The sequence below is a fragment of the Atractosteus spatula genome, chromosome 4 (assembly GCF_055471065.1).
Source record: "Atractosteus spatula isolate fAtrSpa1 chromosome 4, fAtrSpa1.hap1, whole genome shotgun sequence".
Classification (NCBI taxonomy): Eukaryota; Metazoa; Chordata; class Actinopteri; order Semionotiformes; family Lepisosteidae; genus Atractosteus; species Atractosteus spatula.
In genome coordinates this window covers 53,399,049-53,419,236 of record NC_142709.1, presented here as the reverse complement: position 1 = coordinate 53,419,236, position 20,188 = coordinate 53,399,049, and the positions used below count along the sequence as shown (strand labels likewise).

Below are 20,188 nucleotides of genomic sequence, written 5' to 3'. Positions count from 1 at the left end.
GTGCACCAGTATGCTCAACACACATCAGCTATCAGTCGGGAAGAGAACAGAGTGATGAATTAGGGGGCCATGACTGGTAAAGGCCCATGGGAATTTTGGCCAGGATACCAGGGTAACACCCCTACTCTTTTTGAGAAACGCCCTGGGATTTTTAATGACCACAGAAAGTCAGGACCTCAGTTTTATAGTATGTCTCATCTCAAGGACAGCACCTTTTTGAAGTATAGTGTCCCATCACTATACTGGGGTATTGGGACCTACACAGACCACAGGCCGAGTGCTCCCTACTGGCCCCTCTAACACTTCTTGCAGCAACCTTAGCTTTCCCAGGAGGTCTTCCAGGTATTGCCCAGGCTCATTCCTGCTAAGCTTCAGTGGGTTGCAAGTTGTGGGTTGTAGGGTGATATAGCTGCTGGCATTTAAATGAATGTGGCTGTATGCTAAAATTGTCCTGTGCCACTGAGGGATGATGGCATTACTCAGGAGTAACAGAGCACATGGGCCCCATGTGCTGTGTTACTCCTGCGACCATGAGCGTCCAAGCCTGGATTGGATAAAGAAATTGTGAAGCACCTCCTCCTGTGCCTTTTCAGACCCCACCTTTAATTCTCCTGCCCAAGCAAAGAGCAGCTTCTTGTCACTGGCTGAAAAATGATGTTCCTTTTTGTTGAATTTCAAATAATTAAAAAATGATTTTTTTACTTAACTCTTTTTGCAAAAACTTTACTTTGACAAGCCACACCATTAATTGAGCAGCCTCTACATGTGTGCAATAATGGTGGATTACATGATTCAGAAAACATATGCCTGTCATTTTACAGGTCCCTCATTCAGTGAATTTCAAGCAAAGACTCAACGATTCAACCATGAAGACCAAGTAGCTTTCAAAATTCAGGGCTAATTTTAAGAAGAAGGGTCTTAAAATTACTGACACAGAATATTAATGTGATTTCATTTGAAGTCAATCATTAACAAGTGAAAGGTGTATTGTACCACCCAGACACTGCTTAGATCAGACTATTCATCCAAACTGAGCATCCAGGCAAGGAAGAAACTCGACAGGGATATCACCGTGAGGCTAGCAATGACTCTGTACTGTTATTCTCTACTGGAACGACTGCATTAAGTGTTTTCTAGAAGTTCTGCTGTTTGTTAAATATTACTGTATAGGATGTAAGAATAATTAAACTGAAATACTCTTCTAGTCATCCTCTACGGAGACATAAGCATTAGTACACTGAATTTTAGATTAGTCAATTCCCTGGAATATCTTGTTGTTAACTACTGCAGCTCTTGCTAAGATAAATGGGAATTTGAGAAGTGTAGAAGAGGTTTAATTGACAGATAAGTTTGGTTTGACAGTATGTATTACATTTAATAAAAATTACTGAAAACCCTCGGTTCAGGATGAAGCCATAAAAGTTGGAGTGCAATTCTATAAAATGATGCACTGAAAGGTTACAGTCATGACTAACAGGCCACAGAAGCTTTTCAAGGTACCAGCAGAGCCCAGTGACTCAAGCCTCCCAATGTGCCATTCATTTCATGTGGTTTGTGCGTATCAAAAAAAGAAGAATCAATCAAGGAAAGCTTAAAATAAGATTTGTTTTGTTTACCCACCGTGACCTAAGAAAGAAATGAAAAAAAGATTTTCTTTCTCTTTTATGTAATTCTTAACATCTGTCACTATCTGCTCTTAGCAACAGATTTAGATGCATTGGAAAAATGTGCATTTGTAAATGCTATTGTGTTGCCCCATCAGTTTCAATCCAAAGAATAGGGTGAGAATGAGTCCAGGCTCTCTCTCTCTCTTGCTGAATAATCCTGCTCTGTGACTGCTAGCTCTGCACTCTAATATGCTCAAGCTGTGACCTTCCAGTGTCCAAGATTAAACCTGGCTTCCAGTGTAGCTGGGCTGGTTGAAATCCAGAAATTCGGGAATGACATCACAGCTTTCAGACTTGATTAAGGCAAGTAAGGGTCACACCGCAGCACAGTAGAGCCAGAACTAACCCCCAGTGGAAACAGCATTTGCACCCTCCAGTTTTCATGATGACATCTTTGCAAACATTTATACAATACCTACTGCTACTAAGGTCTTAATGAAAAATATTCGCCAACATCTTGAATTTCTTCCTGCATATACTGGAATCGCCAGTGATATTTTTTTTAATCCTATACCATCTTAATTTGGAACGGACCGATTTTATGAAAGACTTTAAGGCCATAACTGCCGAGCTGTATGTAGAGAAAGAACACGCACGGACTTGCTGCAGAGCCTAACAGGAGAGTTGGCACCAACCACACGAGCCAGCATCTCTCATGTCAACTACTTTACAGGCTCCCAGAAAGTCTCGGAGATAACCCTTTTAGCAAAGTGCCCCTGTTTGTCGCACATCCGCTTTTCCCCCTGGAGGCAGTCTGTCGATTGTCCACTACTGTCTGGGACATCCCAGCTCTGAGCCGGTGGGGCTGCTCGGGAGTCCTGTAACTTTCCTCTCATCTTTAAGATCAGCGCTTTGGTTGGGTTTTTACTCCCAGAACGTCTTTTCCTTCACTTTCACATTTGTTGTGCAATGTTATCACCTGCTGCTGCTGTCAGGGCTGCCAGACCCTCAGTGTGATAGGAATGACTTTATAATTATTATTTCTAGGTTCAACAAGCTGTGCAGTCATTCTTTCTATTCACTTGCACACTGCACTATATAGGCAGGACTGCATTTTATCACCCCAAGTGATCCAAATGGCCATTCATTCGGATCCAAGGTTAAGTAAAAGCCAAAGATCAGGTCGGGGACATGGAAGAGTGATTTGAGCTGAAATAAAGGGAGGCAATCTGACAAGACTACAAGCTTGTGTTGCAAATTTCAAATTTTAGCCCTCCAGCACCTACGACCCTAAAGGTTTCAATTAAATTCCAAGTGACAAGATTTAATCCGCTCCGAATAAAAACATATTAAACAGAAGTCCCAATGCTAGAGCTTTCCCAGTTGTGCTGCACAGTTATGTGGGCACTTCGCCACGGAAAGTTCATGAGTCTTGTAAATGTACAGCCAGTTTTTTTTTTAACAGTGTATAATAAAAAAGTATTACATTAAAATGAATATGAACAAATAAAATGTAAGGCTCTGATAACTCAAAACCCTACTATTTTTGCTTGAGTTAACCATCACTGATTCCTTCTGCTGACTGGAAGCAAGACCCAGGCTTTAGTTGTACAAACTATATTTTGTTTTCGGTGCATCTTTATTTCATCTGTGTCTGTAACACCCTGATTCAATAATCTTTTATATTCATATGCGCAAAATCAATCAGTTTAATTTACTCTCATTTTTCACCAGTGTGACCGATTTGGGTATATTGGGTCCTCGATTTAGCCATATTTTGGAATTGTTTGAACCTCTTTCTGAAATTTCTATAGTCCCCAAATATCAGTATTGGGCATGACAGCTCCAGAGTCCTGGGTTCCCATTGTGGTCTTGGGTATCCAACTGTAGGGAGTCTAAAGGTTTTCCTTATGTTCACATGGGTTTGCTTCCAGACATTGCAGTGTCCTCCTGGCTTTCAGAGACACGTGTGACCAGTTTGACTCACTTCTTTAAATGGAAAGGTGATGGGAACAGCTCCTCATTAGTCGACCATGTCAGTCTGTTTAAAGTGGCATAAACAGATTGACCTCTTTCAGCAAAATCTGGCACAGTACCTGACGACAATTTCTCAGTCAAGCTCTATAGATTTTGAATTGGTTTTACCCTGTTGTCATCCCTTGGTAAATTGGAAGCAAGCTGAGAATCTATTCTGCCATTTTCCCCAGCATCCCACAGTCAATAAATTAGTCATCATTGTGGACCTAACACATTAGAAAACCAAGTGCACTCTTAGTGAGCCTATTGGTGTCAACTCTTTCCTCTTCTGCCAAATTGATTCACCATGCCTTTTTTGGATTTTTTTTTGCCTGCTACACTTAATTAAAACTCTTTGCATTCACCCAGCTCCTCCACCATCCCTTTTTTCAACTGTATATACCTGTACATGGGGGGGGGGGGTGTATAAAATCATACAGGATGTATATCCGCTTACCCAATTCAGGGTCACGATGGCCCAGAGCCTATCCTGGGAAGCACTGGGTGCAAGGCAGGGTACACCCTGGGTGGGACGCCAGTCCATCACAGGGTACACACAGACACAAACACAGACATGCACACTCACACCAGTATGCCTTTGGACTGTGGAAAGAAACTAGAGCACCCAGAGGAAACCCACTTGAACATGTAAAATCCATGCAGATAGCTCCCCACATAAAATCCATGCTCCCCAGGACCACAGCTCTGCAAGGCAGCAATGCATACCAGTAGTATCCACTTACAGTATATAGTGTTGAAAATATTATTTTTTAGTTTTCTTTGCTATTGTTGTAATTATGCATCTACTCATTAAAAAATAAATTACAAAGAAATTATACAGATATATATATAATATACAAAAACTATTACCTGAGGAGTTGTAGTAGTATCTTTGACCACCACTATATCCATTAGGTGAAAATAATCCTACAAAATAAAGCAAAAAAACATTTTAAAATGATTTTTTAAACTTTTTGAGTGGTATTATATATTTTAAAAAATGCTACCCAAATCAATCTCTTCCTGACACTACAGATTACTATCGAAACTGGTGCTGATGGCCTAGTAGGTGCAAAAGCCTCAGGAAATGTCAGGTATTGTGACAGGGGACACTGTGATATAGAAAAATACTGTCCCTCATATGAGATATTACTTCGGGGTCCTCATCACTTCCAGTTATTAAAGATACCAAGAAACTCTTCCAGAGAAGGGGTGATAATGCCCAATGTCCTGGCTAAATTCCAGATCAGTCTATACCAGTCAATACCAAAATTTCCCCATCACTTTAATTGGTGCAGTAACTTCCTTCTTCTTCATTCAATCTGCTGTGTAACTGACAAAATGGTGCAAAATGGCACAAAATGGAAGAGACATCTGTGCTTCATGTGCAAGTAAATGAAAAGTGCAATAGGAAAACCAAGAACTATCACCCTGCAACCCACTGAAGCTCAGCAGGTGTGAGCCTGGTCAGTTACCGGAATGGGAGACCTCCTGGGGAAAACTAAGGTTGCTGCTGGAAGAGGTGTTAGTGGGACTAGCAGGGGGCGCTCCCCCTGCAGTCTATGTGGATCCTAATGCCCCAGTATAGTGACAGGGACACTATACCAAAAAAAGGCGCCATCCTTCGAATGAGACATTAAACCGAGGTCCTGACTCTCTGTGGTCATTAAAAATCTCAGGGTGTTTTTCGAAAAGAGTAGGGGTGAAACCCTGGTGTCCTGGCCAGATTTCCTGTTGGCCTTCACCAATCATAGCTTCCTAATAATCCCTATCTGTGAATTGGCTTCATCACTCTGTTCTCCTCCCCACTGACAGCTGATGTGTGGTGAGCGGAGTTCCCATTACCTGTAAAGCGCTTTGAGTGTAGTGTCCAGAAAAGTGCTATGTAAGTGTAAGGAATCATTAAGTATTTTTTCTGATTTCTTTGAAAACCTTAGATGCTGGAAAGTGTTGAGGTGAATTCTGCTTGAGTGGACCTGGACCAGAGAGGACAACTCAGTCATATCTAAAAGATACCTACAGGTAGGAAAAGAGGAGTTGGCAACTGTGATATTTTCAAGTGTGCATTCAAAACTAAAAAAAAGGCAACAGGATAGGATAAAGACCAGCTCCCCACACAAATTATCATGCTTTTTAAGGCTACATAAACATTCATAAAACAGAACAAATTATTTTAACTGAAAGACAAATTTGTATTGTCCTCTTATGCCAAAACACATTGAATTTGTTAAGATGAGTTCAAAAGTGCAATTGAAAAAAGGATCACCCATGTCTTTTGCTGGCTGTGTACTCACACACTGATGTATTTAATTTCTCTAGACAGATTTTTTTTTATGTGAAGATAAATTAAGAGCTGGAATTATTTCCCAGTCCTGGATATGATCTGATTCTGTTAACAATTAAATGAGGTTTATTGTTTCTAATCAGAGAAATCAAATTGAGAAATGCAGCTCTAAAATTAGGAAAGGCAATCACTTGCAGTGCAGCACTAAAAGAGCTAATTTAATTTCAGTTTAAATCTAGAAATCCCTGCCATTGTTAGCAGGGTTTGTTGCTGACTTACGTGCAGAACTAATTTTGTTCTTTTGATAGCCCTTTGTCTGTCTACAAGCTTTACGTGGTTATAAATACAGTAGAAGACAATGGGCCATCTGGAAACAAATACTGCACTTTTAATATCCTTTCATAAAAAATACTCTTCTGTATTGGTCAGAAAGCATTGAATATACCAGTGTGATAATATCCAGATGCAGAACTGTGTAAATTAGATGATTTGTCTGGTTAAAAAAATATTAAAAAGTGCATTAACCAAAGGTTAATCACTTTTAAAGCTAAAACACAAGGCAGTTGTTTTCCAAAAGATCCAACAGAAGGGTGGATACTGTGCTCTGCAGGTTTTGTCTCAAACACAATCAAGTCTTTTTTTTAAGCTTTGCTGCCTACACATAAAAGAGCATTAAAAAGCATCAGATAAACTAGATCAACATAATATTATTGAATTATAATTGGTTTTACAAACAAAATAAACAAATAAAACACCTCTGTTTTCCAAATCCAACAAAAAGAAGACATTGAGAATACCTGCACATATTTTCATTACTCTCTTCAGCGGCCCCTTGGTGTACATCAGTCCAACAAGAATTCCTGCCAGATGTCCGACAAAGGAAGTCCTGGGAAGAGATGAGCTCTGCTTTGAGTGCTTGAATTCAGTTGATTTCATACCAACAAGACACTTAGTTTTGTTTAATTGAATTTCAATCAAACTTAAATTTCACTCCACTCTCATACTCTTCCATTTTGTTCCATGGGACACAGCTGTTGATCTTGGCTTACTCATCGAAGGACTTCGAAGTAAACTTGATTTAGAAGATGGAAAAAAAACAGCCATTCAAGAATATATTCTGAGGCACAATGCAAATGCAATAGCCTATGTTCTGCTTCAATATCTTACTGGGCACATGCATGTTACTTACATTTTAAATTGTCAGGATATGTTAATTGTCTGAAGAGTACTGTTCACTGTGATAACAAAATACCAATCTCAAGTCACGTGACTTCATAGAACTGCATGTGCTCTGTGTTTGGAACTAAAAGCATTTGATTAAAAAAATAGTCAAAATGAACAAAGAAGTATAAAAACATGTGGAAATATACATAATTTAAATAAATGTGATTAATCAAGATTGCCTGGCTGTGATCAGCATGACAGAAAGCAACAGAGAATCAGATATTCTGCATCAACCGCCTGCAGACGACTGTAGAGAAACCGGGAAACCTCAGGTCTGAGGATACATCTTCTGTGAAGGTCGTCTAAGGCTCAGGACTATCACACCTGTCTGGTCTGGCGCAACTTCTGAGGAGGGAGTAGAGAATGGTTGAGTGTTTTGTTGAGAGATTAATATTGTCTCGCCCATGACAGTCCTGACAGAAGTCAATAAGATCTCATGGCTTTCAGCTGCTTATGCCAAGAAGTGGGATGGTGAAAGAGGGACTGACTATTTGTCAAAACATCTGTCACAAGAACATCTTTGGTGAAGTCTGAGGGCAGTTTTAGTGCTCAAAGCTCCACTGACGACGTCCTGGAGCTAACACATTTTCCGATCCTGCGAGCTGATCTGGAAATGTTGATTATCCAGCAGGATAATGCAAGACCACACAACGCTGGAATTACGATGGCACGATTTCAAGAAAACAATGTTAAGGTCATGCCATGGCCAGTTTTTTCTTCTGACCTAATTCCAACAGAACATCCATGAGAGCAACTCGCCAATACCATCAACTGAAGAAAACTGATTGGCCAGACATCACCAGCTGGATGCAGCTGCACAGAAGGAGTGGAAGAACATCCCACAGCTGTCTGTCCAGAAGCTGAGCAGATTTATAATGATATACATCAGGATTCTTTGATTTTATCTGTTGCTCACATTTTCTGTGATGTAATTAAATGCATTAGCTCTATGTGTTGCCATTTCTTTTGTGCATTAATATAACTATTTTCTTGCCATAAATAAAATAGGCAAAGGCAAAGTTCTGATTGACAACATTATATGACATACATTCTAAAATAAAACATAAAACAAACAACTGCAGTAAAATGCTGAGAAAACTGGGAAGTACAAATGACCAGATCCTACAGAGAAGGAAAGAAAATAACTCCAATATACTTTTGTTTGACAAATGTACTCTCAATCTCAATTTGCAATTCCAAAAGGTTTACACACTCACTAGATGGAGCTAAATATCAAGTCAGAACCATCCCTTACTGGAGTATAGCAGCTCAGAAAGTCTGACAAACTATGAATGAAATGAAAGCTAAACTCAAATGTTTTTTTAATCATTTTCTTTACACAGGTTACTCAGAATGTTAAAGAAAACCAAAGAAAAAACACAATGGTTTCTTCTCTTGAAAATGTAGGTGAAAGAGAATTGGTTGAAATGATAGTTTCATGAAAATACCCATCTTCTTTATTTAACATATTCCACCTGAACACGTCTGCTACAGTGTCTTCCAACACTACCATGTTTAATATCTATTTATAAGAGCAGCTGGACATATCTGGACAGGTCTATAATCTGAGACATGATTGGCAGAGCTGCTCAATAATGTGAACAAATCTAAATCCAGCTGAAGCACTTAGCAGAACTCTTAGAAATGGAAGACAAATTCATCTAGGAGTATTTTTTTCTTTAAACATGAGTGAAATAAACACTTTGCTTTGTAAGCCAGAATAAGAGGTAGGATACCATGCATAACAAAGTTTCGTTTTCTCAACCAAGAACAACATGGCAATCTGTGGCTTCTCATTCAGAAGATCATTGCCATGGAAAGAAGGGCTCCCATTACAAATACTTACAGTAGTTAAATCAGTTTTTTTAGTATGACCGCAGTGCCAATCCAGTTATGCCCCTGCTTAATGCTACAAGTCAGCATGTCATCAGCAAAATTACACATTTTCTACACTGATTTACTACACTACTAAAAGCACTAATAAGATTCTTCCTTCTCCTCATTCACCCTAGCCATTGGCCATCTTCCCAAGATTTAAACTAGGAAAGTCTGCTTCATGTTTATGACTAAAATGCACCAATGAGAAAGTTAAACTGCATCAGAGAAAAGGTTTCAATTTAAAGATTCCATTTGCAGGAGTAATTAGCAACATCTCCTCAGGATGATTCATTGAAAAAGCCGCAAGATTAGAAAGGTCAGATGGCTTCCACATTGCATGGCAGTGAAATAAATGTGACTTGGCACGGGAGCAACCCTTTGCCATCTGCAACCACCACATGCAATCAGAGGGGCTTTTTGTAGATCACTTGTACGGCTTACAGCATGGTAACACCACAGATTCGACTGGAAATGGAATCACATCTGCCACACACAGACAAAAGGAGACCCTTAAATGAACGAACTCCATAAAAAAAACATTATGATGATGTCTTAGGTGTTTTTGTAGGAAAGAAAATAATGTTGTTTTTTTTTTACAAAAGCTGACCAGTTCAAATACGGAAACAACTTGTGTTTGTAGCTCTTTCTCTTTATTTAGGCTCCTTAAATCTGTGATATTTGCTCTTATACACACTCTGATTAAGAGACAGTGAGGTTAGATACTGTAGTTATTCAGGTGGGTAGAGTCGGATTCTAGAAGGAACACTGGCAAAATGTTTTTTTTTCTCACTCTGTCTAATTAAAAAAGCAGATTTCTGGTCTCTACATCGGCACTGTACTCTTCGAAGGTCGACAAAGTCTTCCATTGCCAGTTCTAATAAGCTGTCCTTTCCCCATCCAGCGCGTGAGCTGGGTTATTTAATGCATGCAAACACAAACCCCTGGTGGGCAGTGTATTGTGCATTAAGGGGGACATGGCAGCTGGCAGAGCACTCCACTAAATTACTAGATACTGTTGGTTTTCCCCATCGTGATGCTAAATGGGACAGTGCTCAATGGGTACTGCACTTATTCTGTGCATATGCGTATGGACCTTCTGTAGGAGCATGCCTCCTTACACACATTCCCTGCATTTCTTTGTGTTCCTGTACTAGGAGGCCTTCCTTTCCCAGATGATTAAGATTTATCAGCTTTTAAAAAACGTATCACTGCAGCTATAAAAAGAGTGTGTGCCATTGAAGGTGCTGGATTCTGTTAAAGGGTCATTTCTCCAAATTCAAAAACTTTCTTTCTTCTCCAAACAAAAAGCACTGCGTTATTAAAAGCTGAAGCATCCAAATAAAATGCAGAAATAATCCAAATCCAGCAAACAATGGATTAAGCTAAAATATTTTAAGCATATTAAAATCATGTACAGTATGAACATATACAATACCTAAAAATCTACTGTATTCATGGTAGAAAGGATTCATTTTTATTTTTTTCGAATGATGCACTTTCATCTGTGGACAGCACTCATTCCACCACAAACAATTTAAAAAAATCTTATTTACATTCTTTCCAATAACTTTGACTCATGGTGATTGAGAGACTTAAAATGAGACTGCATTCACTGCTTCTCAGGGCTATACCCCCACCTACTTGATTTCTGACTGTTCTCTGCACTAATTTCTAGGCTAAACTAAGCTATAAAAATACCATGCAGTTCAGCCAGTTCAGACCTAGATGTGGTTTCTGTTTTCTAAGTTTACACATGAAAACAAAGCATAAAATTATTGTAGAAATCTTTGCTTTACAGAAATCTATAAAACTGTGTCTTAAATGTAAATGCAAATGTATATAATTTTCTAAACATGACTGTATTTTTATAACCCAGGTATAAACTTTTTATATTTTTATATAGTTTATAAGCACAAATGAAAATAATGTTGATCACAGAAGGGTGAAGAGTTTTAAGATAAGGAGTTTGTGCTCAACAAAGCAATAAAGGGCTAACACACAACACTTCTCTGTAATTTCTCTAGAAAATCTGTAGTCCTATGCAGTATCGCCTGCAGTGGAGCTAGCAAATTCTAAATACACAGTTGGTTTAAATTACTACTGTCGAAAAGAATTCATTGTTCTTTCCCTGGAATGGTATAATTACATAAAATGGAACCTTTTGTGTGTGAATGCTTTTCTATTTAAATACGATAGGGATATGCTCCCACATTTTATATAACATTGTGTTAAGTGTATAATTAATCATAAATTCACTTCCAAAGATAAAAAAAAACATCTCACAATAGCAACATTCAGAAAATTTCAAACTTTGATTGTATACATCTACTCTACTTTTCAGTTTTATTATTTCTCCGGTGTTAGAACTGCTGTAATTATATTTCATCTACAATACCATCACTCTACAAACACCAGATGTCTAGTTTCCAACAGATAGCATGAATGCACCTTATTCTTTCAGAAATATGCACATATCAATTTTCTTTAATTCCTTTTAAGTCAATTTAAGACAATCAGTACAACATGATTGTTGTGCCCCAGCCAGTCAAAGTTAATGGCAGAATTGCATTTGGGGGGACAGAATGGCAGCAAGGCAGTTAGTGCCTGACATCTATCTGTGTGGAGTATGTATGTTCCCCCCCCAGCTCCATGTTCTCTAGAATTTTCTTCAGGTGCTCAAGTTTTACTCCTACCTTTCAAAGACCTGCTGGCTCGGTTTTGGTTGGCTAGGCTGAAACAAACTGGCAGCCACCCCAGAGGAAGTAACTGTGATCTTAATACTTCCCTACTAACGAGGGGCTCCAGTCTACCACAAACCTCACAGGGAAGGGCGGTGTTCTGAAAAAGGATCATGATTGAGAGTACTCCAATTGAAAAAGGAAGATAGAAGGAATTTATGTATTGTTCAATTAAAAATCATTTCTGAGAGAAAGAGAAGCCACGTCAGCCCAAGGTTTGAAAGACTTCAGATCGATCAACAATGAAAAAATTACTAAGAGAAAAAATAAAACCCAGAGCAATAAAATGGTTTGTGGAATGTTTACTTTCAATTAAAATATCCACCGTCAATACTGCCACTGCAACCCTCGCCAGAATAAGACGACCCAAAATGAATAGATGAATGGAACATTGAATATGTTAATGTATTGTTCAGTAATGTAATTTGACAGTGCTGAAAGAGAAGGAGAGTGCTTTTATATGACCATCCATCACCCAGTGCTACATATTTCCACAATTACAGTGCATGGCACAAATCAGAAATATTAAATGTCTAATAATTCATCACTGCCTTTCCTGAACTTCAAGCCTTGAGGCTAATCAAGGATTTTAGATTTTTGAAGATCTAGTACAGTTCAAACAAAGATCTGGGTAAAAAAATATGCGTCATGCCTGCCCTCGTTCCAATTAGCACCAATTTAGCAATCCAAGCCACACAGAGCCCCTGTATTGAAATCCTGGAGAATAGCAGGGCTTCAATGGAAGCAGCAGGGAGCATTCTAACAAGGTTAAGGTTGAGGGGCTTTGGAAGTACAACAGAAAAGGAAGGCCCCATTGTCAAGATCAAGTCTATACCAGATGCTAGAAAAGCTTATTAATGGCTTCATCTTGAAGAATTTCAACATCCTCGTTTTTCCCAGCATTGTCATTCTTTATCACACAGTTCTTGCAAAATAATTTCAAATAAATGAATAATCAAAAAATCATCTTTTCTTTGAATATTCTGAGTTGATGCCTTTGAATGCAAACAATAAAAAAACTTCCAAACAGCATTGTAGATTACTGTTTAAAGGACTCAAATCAGGGCCTGAGGAGCATTTTGCATATTTGTTTTTTTTTAGATCTGAGTGCGTGGGATGAGGGTTATGGGAGGACCTTTAAGATTTTTTTCTGGTAGGAAACTTGGGTTTGGCCACACGCATGTAACACAAAAAGTGTGCAAGAAAATATTCACTTGTGCAAAGAGTTTAAAATACAAAAAGAGAGCAACTCTTCGTGATATATCTGCCAGCGGTAGTCCTGAATTCCTACAGGGTTTCATTTTCCCTCTTGTCCTGTACCGATAAGATGTAAAAACTATTTTCAAAAAGGGAAAGAATAAAAAAAAATAAATGTCCTGTCACTCAGTTCCTCTTCCTCTAACATACTGCTGCCAAGACAGATTTTTTTATCTACAAAGACTGAATTTAAGTACTAGGTTTCATGTTCAAACCACTCACAGGACACACTGTAGCTTTATTAGAGCATTTGCTTCTGCTGATGCACCACAGTGTGTGGCAGGTCAAATATTCTTCGTGTTGTTCTGAACTGTAGCCTCAGGGTATCGTTATACGGGCTGGGATGTGAGAACAATGCAGGGGATGTCGTACAATAGCCCTCTATTAAAGCAAGGATGGCTGAGAAAATGAGACAGAAAGAGGATCATTGGTCCAACTTGGTTACAAGCTGTTCTCCATGGTAACTTCAGAGCTAAGCCTGAATTATGCTCACACTTTCACAGTCTCACCGAGATACTCCAGGGGCCTACCTGCAGGGTAAGAACTGGATGTCTGTGCCACCAGTAATAGAGGGATAAAAACAGGTGTCAGTTTGTTTCGCTCTGTGCGTGCCAGGATACCGCAAGAGGTAAAACAAGCACTAAACAGACGTTTAGCAAGTAGGGAGAGAGAGAGAGTCCTGAGGCTAAAATTTACACCAGTGTGGGCCTGAAATCTTTCTCAGGCTGCTATTTCCAATTCCAATCCAAGTGGAACCCTGCTAGCGCTTAGCAATTACAAAAATAAAACGTCTGTCTAACGCGAGACAGAAATCAAAGGCAGGATGGAGGGCTCACGAAGCCGTGGGGGCCGTTTTCGATGGCCAGACGCAGAGTGACGGCACTGTGACATATGCAGAATCAACCACGTCAGACTGCAAAACAGAAAGCAGTGTTGAATGTGTTCTTGATGATACCCCACTGGGTAAGATGCAGACTTGAAACAGTCTGTCTACAAACAATACTTGTTTCTGTGTTTTTGCTCAAACAAGATTCCTTAAAAAACATACCAGTTCATCTTTTTAATGATGTAGCTTTTTGCTTCACTGGAAAATTCCGTAGGGTTTGCAAGTCTCCATGTCCACTAAAAACTGGAAAGTCATGGCTGTAATGCCCCAAAACTCTTCAACTGTATTGTTCTCCAACAGTAGTGGTCTGTAAGCTCGTGCCAGTCTGCTCTAGTTTTGTAGCACAGTGTCAAACCACTAATGTGAAGAGGAAAAAAAACTTCTCCTGTTTTTTCTTCCAGAATCATACTTTTAGCCAGCACTGTGACTCATTAAGCTGGCCAATTCCAGAGCCTGCTCTTTCCAAAACACATGAGCCCCTTGTAATTGAAGGACAAGACATTGATGAGCTCCTGCCTACTGAAGCGCACAATCATCTTGTTCTAATGTGCCCACATTCTGTTTTTTATGGCTTCCTTTTTCATCATAGTTTGGATGATTGACAGTAAAAAAGCAGTCCAGACATGATCTCAGGGCCTCCTTAAAAACATCTGCCATACCATCACTGAATGACTACTTCTGATGCAAGCTTTCATGACTTATGCTTGAACCCAGAGTTATTTCTACAAGTAATATATCACTGACAGGCCAGTACATTTCTCATGTTGTGTAATTTGTCTTACGTTAATCAACATTAAATATTTTGAATTCCAAAAGCTTACAAAGCTAAAACCAGTCACATGCATGGTACAAACCATTAGGTTGTTTAAAATTATATTAGTACATGTGTTAAAAAAACAGCTAAGGATTTAATAAAGCTACCGTAGGGTCTCTTGGTTCTTAAATCAAAGTCTATAGAACATGTTCATTTTTTCAAAATTCAGCTAGTATTTGACTCCATTGAATAACTCAGACTGTAATAAATTCCCAAAACCTCATAGTCCTTCAGGATAAGAGATGAATAAAGAGCTTGGAATTCATAAAAAAAATTGTTCTGCTGCATTCTGTCACTTTAAAAGTAAGTTAAATGATGAATGATTGAATGATTTCCCCCTCAGTGCTGTATTTTTGTTTCTGTGTGTGTATTTTACGTCCTTCTCTGCAGTCTCGCTCAAGGATTCTTCATTGTAATAACAGAATTCACAGCAATCACAGCCTCCATCAGACAGTCAAGATGTTCCTGAGCAAATCAGGCCTGTAATTACTTTATTTGCATGTCTTGCTTCTTCAGCAATGTAATATGAGTGCTGATGAAACTCGAAGACTTTAATATGCTCCTGTCTGGCTAATGTTTGCTCACGTACATTCTAATGGCCCCTGCTGAAATAATTAGATCTTTCCACTACACGTTCTCAGAGGAAGTCTGCACTTACCCAGGTGACAGCACATGGATGAGCACAAGCTCAGCCCAACAGGCATATTTATTGGCAACTGGAAACCCCATCAGATTAGTCACACCTCCAGGAAAGTAATGGTTGTTTACCACTTTCAAAGCAAACAAAACTCCTGAAAAACAACCAAATAAACATCAGACTGTGGTTATGCCCTCCTGCAGGTCATCTAAAAAGTAATTTGCAAGGAACTGAATGCCCAAATTTAAAATAAACTAACAGAGTTTGCTCTAATATTATTACTTTGAAAAAACTTTTATTTTATCTTTTAAAGCACAGAAACAGAGCCAAGGTTAAATGGTAGCAAAACTGGCATGGGTAAAAGAAAATATATTCTTGCATTTTATCATGTAGCACAAATTCATTGAAACTGACAGTTTTCCCTCAAAAAAGCAACTGTGAGCAGGCTTGCCTTTCGCTGGAAATTCGGTCACCGCATAATATCACATCACCAAAGAACTGGAATCTATGTCAAAAATCCAGAAAAAAAACTGCTCTGTGCATTACAATTACCCAGAGGACATCTGCGAGACACTGAAATAACTTGATCAAGACACAGTATGTGCGGTTTCCATAGGAATAAAACTACTTTTGTGTTCTCTCAAATTGACTACTGTAATGCTCTACTCGCTAGGGTATCTAAATCTACTTTGAACAAACTGCAGTATGTCCAAAATTCATCAGCCGAAATCCTGACCAGGTCTAGCGCAAGTGATCACATTATTACTATCCTGGAGTCTTTGCACTGGCTTCCTGTCAAATTCCGTGTTGACTTTAAAATCCTCACCTACAGTATAAGGCTCTGCATGGCTTGGCACCTCAATACCTGTCTGAACTATTATCGCCCTACTCTCCACCTCGCAACCTTTGCTCTTCAAATTCTGATCTCCTTACTGTCTCCCAAGCCCGTCTACATTGTATGGGTGACAGGGCCTTCTCCTGTTATGCCCCCAAGCTCTGGAACTCTTTGCCCAAGGATATCAGAGAGTCACCTTCTCTAAACTCCTTCAAATCCAGACTCAAAACCTTCTTCTTTAGAAAAGCCTTTACTTAACTGTTCCATTCTTCACCCTTCTGCTTTTCTTAGTACCACCATCCTTAGTCTCCTCTGTATATTGTAATTGTTTTATCTTATGTATTCTTTTTATTTATTGTTGTTGACATTCTGTAAAGCGATTTGAGAAGCCACCTTTAAAGGCACTATATAAAATAAAGTTTATTATTATTACTTGAGAAAAATAGAATACTGCTACAAAAGAAAGGTATCACTAAAGAATGTGAAGCTTTCATTAATTTGGACAGGAATGCTACCAGCAACTGCCCTAGCAGATCACAGCAATCAATTAATTGGCAACGGATTACAGTTCATAGAGAATTAATTCATAGACAATATCCATCATTCACTGTGTGACACAACTTACCTGAGAAACCAACAGCACACTGCATCTTGTAGGATTGGTCTTCAGTTAATTCAGCTAGGGCTATTTCCAAAAGGATGTAGACAACACCAGTCAACAGGGAGAAAACAGCAATAACATAGCCAAACCACAGGCTGCCTAGTCTTTTCTCCAGACGCAGCCCTTTCCACAGCATGGACACCATGTTGAAATAAAGGTGCCAATCATCAGCATGGTGAAAGGGTGACAAGAGGAGCCGCTGCCAGTCTTTGTGAACGTAGGCATTCTGCACACTTATGCACACGTTCAGCAGCTTCTTTTGGGGCACCAGGAAAAGGTAGATGTTAAGCCCTAAAACAGCCAGTGTTACAGGGGGGATATTGTTGATCCCCACCTGAAAGATCTGGGAGGCGAGCATCAGCAGCCCCAGACTGACTCCCCTTTGGCCCGGTCTCATTTCTTAAGCTCCAATTCCAAGGCTGAACCTTGGGGGGCAATCGGGAAACGTTGAAGCTGAAAAAAACAAAACGATAAGTCATTTACAGTAGATACGAGTTCTCAGGCCAGAAGGGGCAGCAAGGTGATGCAGTTGTTAGCACTTCTGTCCCGCAGCGCTGGGGCCCTGGGTTCACTGTTGGACCTGGAGTGCTATCTGCCTTTGTTCGTGTAGGATTTCTCCGGGTGCTCTGATTTCCTCTTACAATCCAAAGACATACTGGTAGGTTAACTGGCTTCAGGGATAACTGGCCCTGGTGTGAGTGTGTGCAAGTCTGCGTTTGCGTCTGTGTGTGTCCTGCAATGGACTTGTATCCAGTTCAGAGTGTACCTTGTCTTGCACCAATTGCTAGCCAGGATAGGCTCCAGCACCCCCACAGCCCTGAATTGGACGAAGTGGTCAGAGAATGGATGGATGGTACCGGGCACCCCACCAGGAAGAGGATGCAAATGTATTTTAGCACCATGGGCTGGGAAGCAAGTGGATCAGCAGGTAATGGTACAGGACAACTAAAAAAACTACTAGATAAAGAGGCACAGACATTCCAAATAAACAGATGTTGTAAATCAGGGAAACAAGTAGCGCTCCTTTCATAATAGTCTATACCATTTCAGGTTTTTACCAGCTGCAGGCTCATGAATAAATAGGGTTTCTATAGTTTTAAGTCTAATTGTTGATTACAATTATATGGATGATACAATGTAAAAATGTTAAAAAAATTAATAAAACTTAAACATATATAGCTAGGCAAAATTACTTTTGAAATATCCCTGGAATAGGTAAAGGTACATTCTATGCTGAAAGGTAAGGAAAAAAAACTATGTTTTGTCTTCAGGTGTGAGGGAGAGTGGGAAGGGAGCAAATAAATGAGTTATTTTCTACTTTCTCTCTCTCCCCCTTTTTGTCCCTTTATCTTTCAGCATGGAATGAGCCTTTACCTGTTCCTTTGCTGCCAACACATGCTGACGCAGGTCCCTACTCGAACGCATGAAACATCCGTGATCCAATGGTGGTGACAAGCAGCTCCTAAAACCTGAAATTAAACTTCCTTGCACATTCAAGTCTCATTTTAAATACAGTAGCCAAACAATTGCTACTTTCATATTATATTTCTTAGTTCTGTTTTATGCAACGCTTAAGTTACATTGACTAAATATGGGCTTTTCATTCTTTGCAATTATCATTTTTTATGCAAGTTAACTATACAGAAGCCAACTTTAAGTGGAATAATGATGGCTATTACGCACTAAAATACAGATATTTACAATGTTTATACTGTACAGTACACGCATGTACTGTATATGCACATAGTCTGTTGCTCGAAGCTCGAAAAACATAAATTTGGGGAACAGTCCATTAATCAACACATCACCTGCATCTCAGGTGGTCTTTCTCCCACTACAAGTGAGGTACTGTGAGAAAATTGACCAAAATCCACAGCATGTCATGGCTTCCATCTGCAATTAAATGTCGGGTTGCTATTAAAAGAACGTTCAATTTCTAATTTTAATAGCATTCACTGCTGATGTTTATGCATTGCGCGTGTATTTTAGCTTGTAATGTCCTCATAATGTGGTTACATTAAATAAACCCCTGGGAAAACACCATACCTTTCTCCAAGAACCAGACATAAATAAGTAGCAAAAAAAGCTTCTGTTGTCCATACCCAGAACTGCACAAAGCTGCATTCTGGATTCTGCTTGGATGCACAAGCTGAGAATAAAATTATTTTGCAGCACATAAATGCAAGTACTGTAAGCAAACACCTCTTCAGACAATACTGCACTATTGCTACATTCTCCGTGGACCCTGAAAGCAATCAATCATGGTTTTCCAGACACATCTGGTAACACATTCCAACATACACAAGCACTGCAGGTGGGTTGTCCCAAATACTGTATATTCACGGGCATTTCCAAAGTGGCTAACTGGTGCTTCTGACATTAGCTTTACGGCAGCGGTTTCTCTCGCATTTCTCTCGCATTTTAAAACAATTAAAGGTTGTAGGAAACCTCTCTAAGCTTAAGATATTCAAGAGCAAAATACATGCAAATACATGCAAAAGATTAAGACATGATCATAAAAAAACCTTCAGACTTGGAAAAATTACAAGATTAGCAAAGCTTCTAAAAACACAAAATATTTTGTAGGAGTGGCCTACTTCATTCTAAATCTAACCCACACCTTTTAAGCTTGTTGTGAGTTACAGTATTTGGTGAACTATAAATAAATAACACTTACAGGTTGTAACAGGGCCATCAGCCATTGGTTGAAACAATTTTAAAAGTTTGAACAATTTTAAAATTGAAATTGTAAGGTCTTTTTAATGAAGTCACTAGTTATTCTCCTGCGATGAATAAAAATTAATTTGGATGTCTTATTCATTATTCATTGGTTGTCTCAAAAAGTAACTAAAATATTCAATTTATGACGTCAAAAGGAATCAATTGATATTAATGGTATAGAGATATTTTCATGCTTTTATATTACGTAATTTTCCATTTTAAGCCAACTACTTTTCTGCAAATTAAATGACTTACATTTCAAAACATACTGTATACAAAAGAAAAATTCCTATGTGCATAAAATGTCATTGTTACTCTTTTATAACACATCCTGTGTTTCATTTAACAATGTACCATATGTTTTGCGTTCTATATCATAAAAGATAGAAACAACTATATGAATGCACGTTGGGAAATATAATTCATATGTTTTGTTGAACTGTTTGGTGTTATAATATTAACTTTCACTCAAGCCATGCCATAGTAATAAACCTTTTCGAAATGATTAAATAAGGACCTTAAGTTTTAAAAAAAAATCTATAATGGAAGGTGTGGAATAATTATTAAAAACAGAGTTCTGCTAGGAATTATAAAATATTTTTCTATTTTAAAACAGTAGTTTTAAAGTAG

General features: G+C 38.8%; 1 protein-coding gene across 2 annotated transcripts in view; it reads right to left on the bottom strand.

Moving 5' to 3' along the window:
* rhbdd1 (rhomboid domain containing 1) overlaps positions 1-20,188 on the bottom strand; it is a 40,381-nt gene that overhangs the window by 10,912 nt on the left and 9,281 nt on the right. For both annotated transcript variants that reach the window (XM_088912732.1, XM_088912733.1), the window contains exons 3-6: positions 16,802-17,290; positions 15,363-15,495; positions 6,705-6,793; positions 4,494-4,550 (exon numbers count right to left, since the gene is read on the bottom strand). In XM_088912732.1, coding sequence (XP_088768858.1) covers positions 4,494-4,550; positions 6,705-6,793; positions 15,363-15,495; positions 16,802-17,234 — 712 coding nt within the window. In that variant the 5' untranslated portion in view covers positions 17,235-17,290. The remainder of the gene's footprint in view (positions 1-4,493; positions 4,551-6,704; positions 6,794-15,362; positions 15,496-16,801; positions 17,291-20,188) is intronic.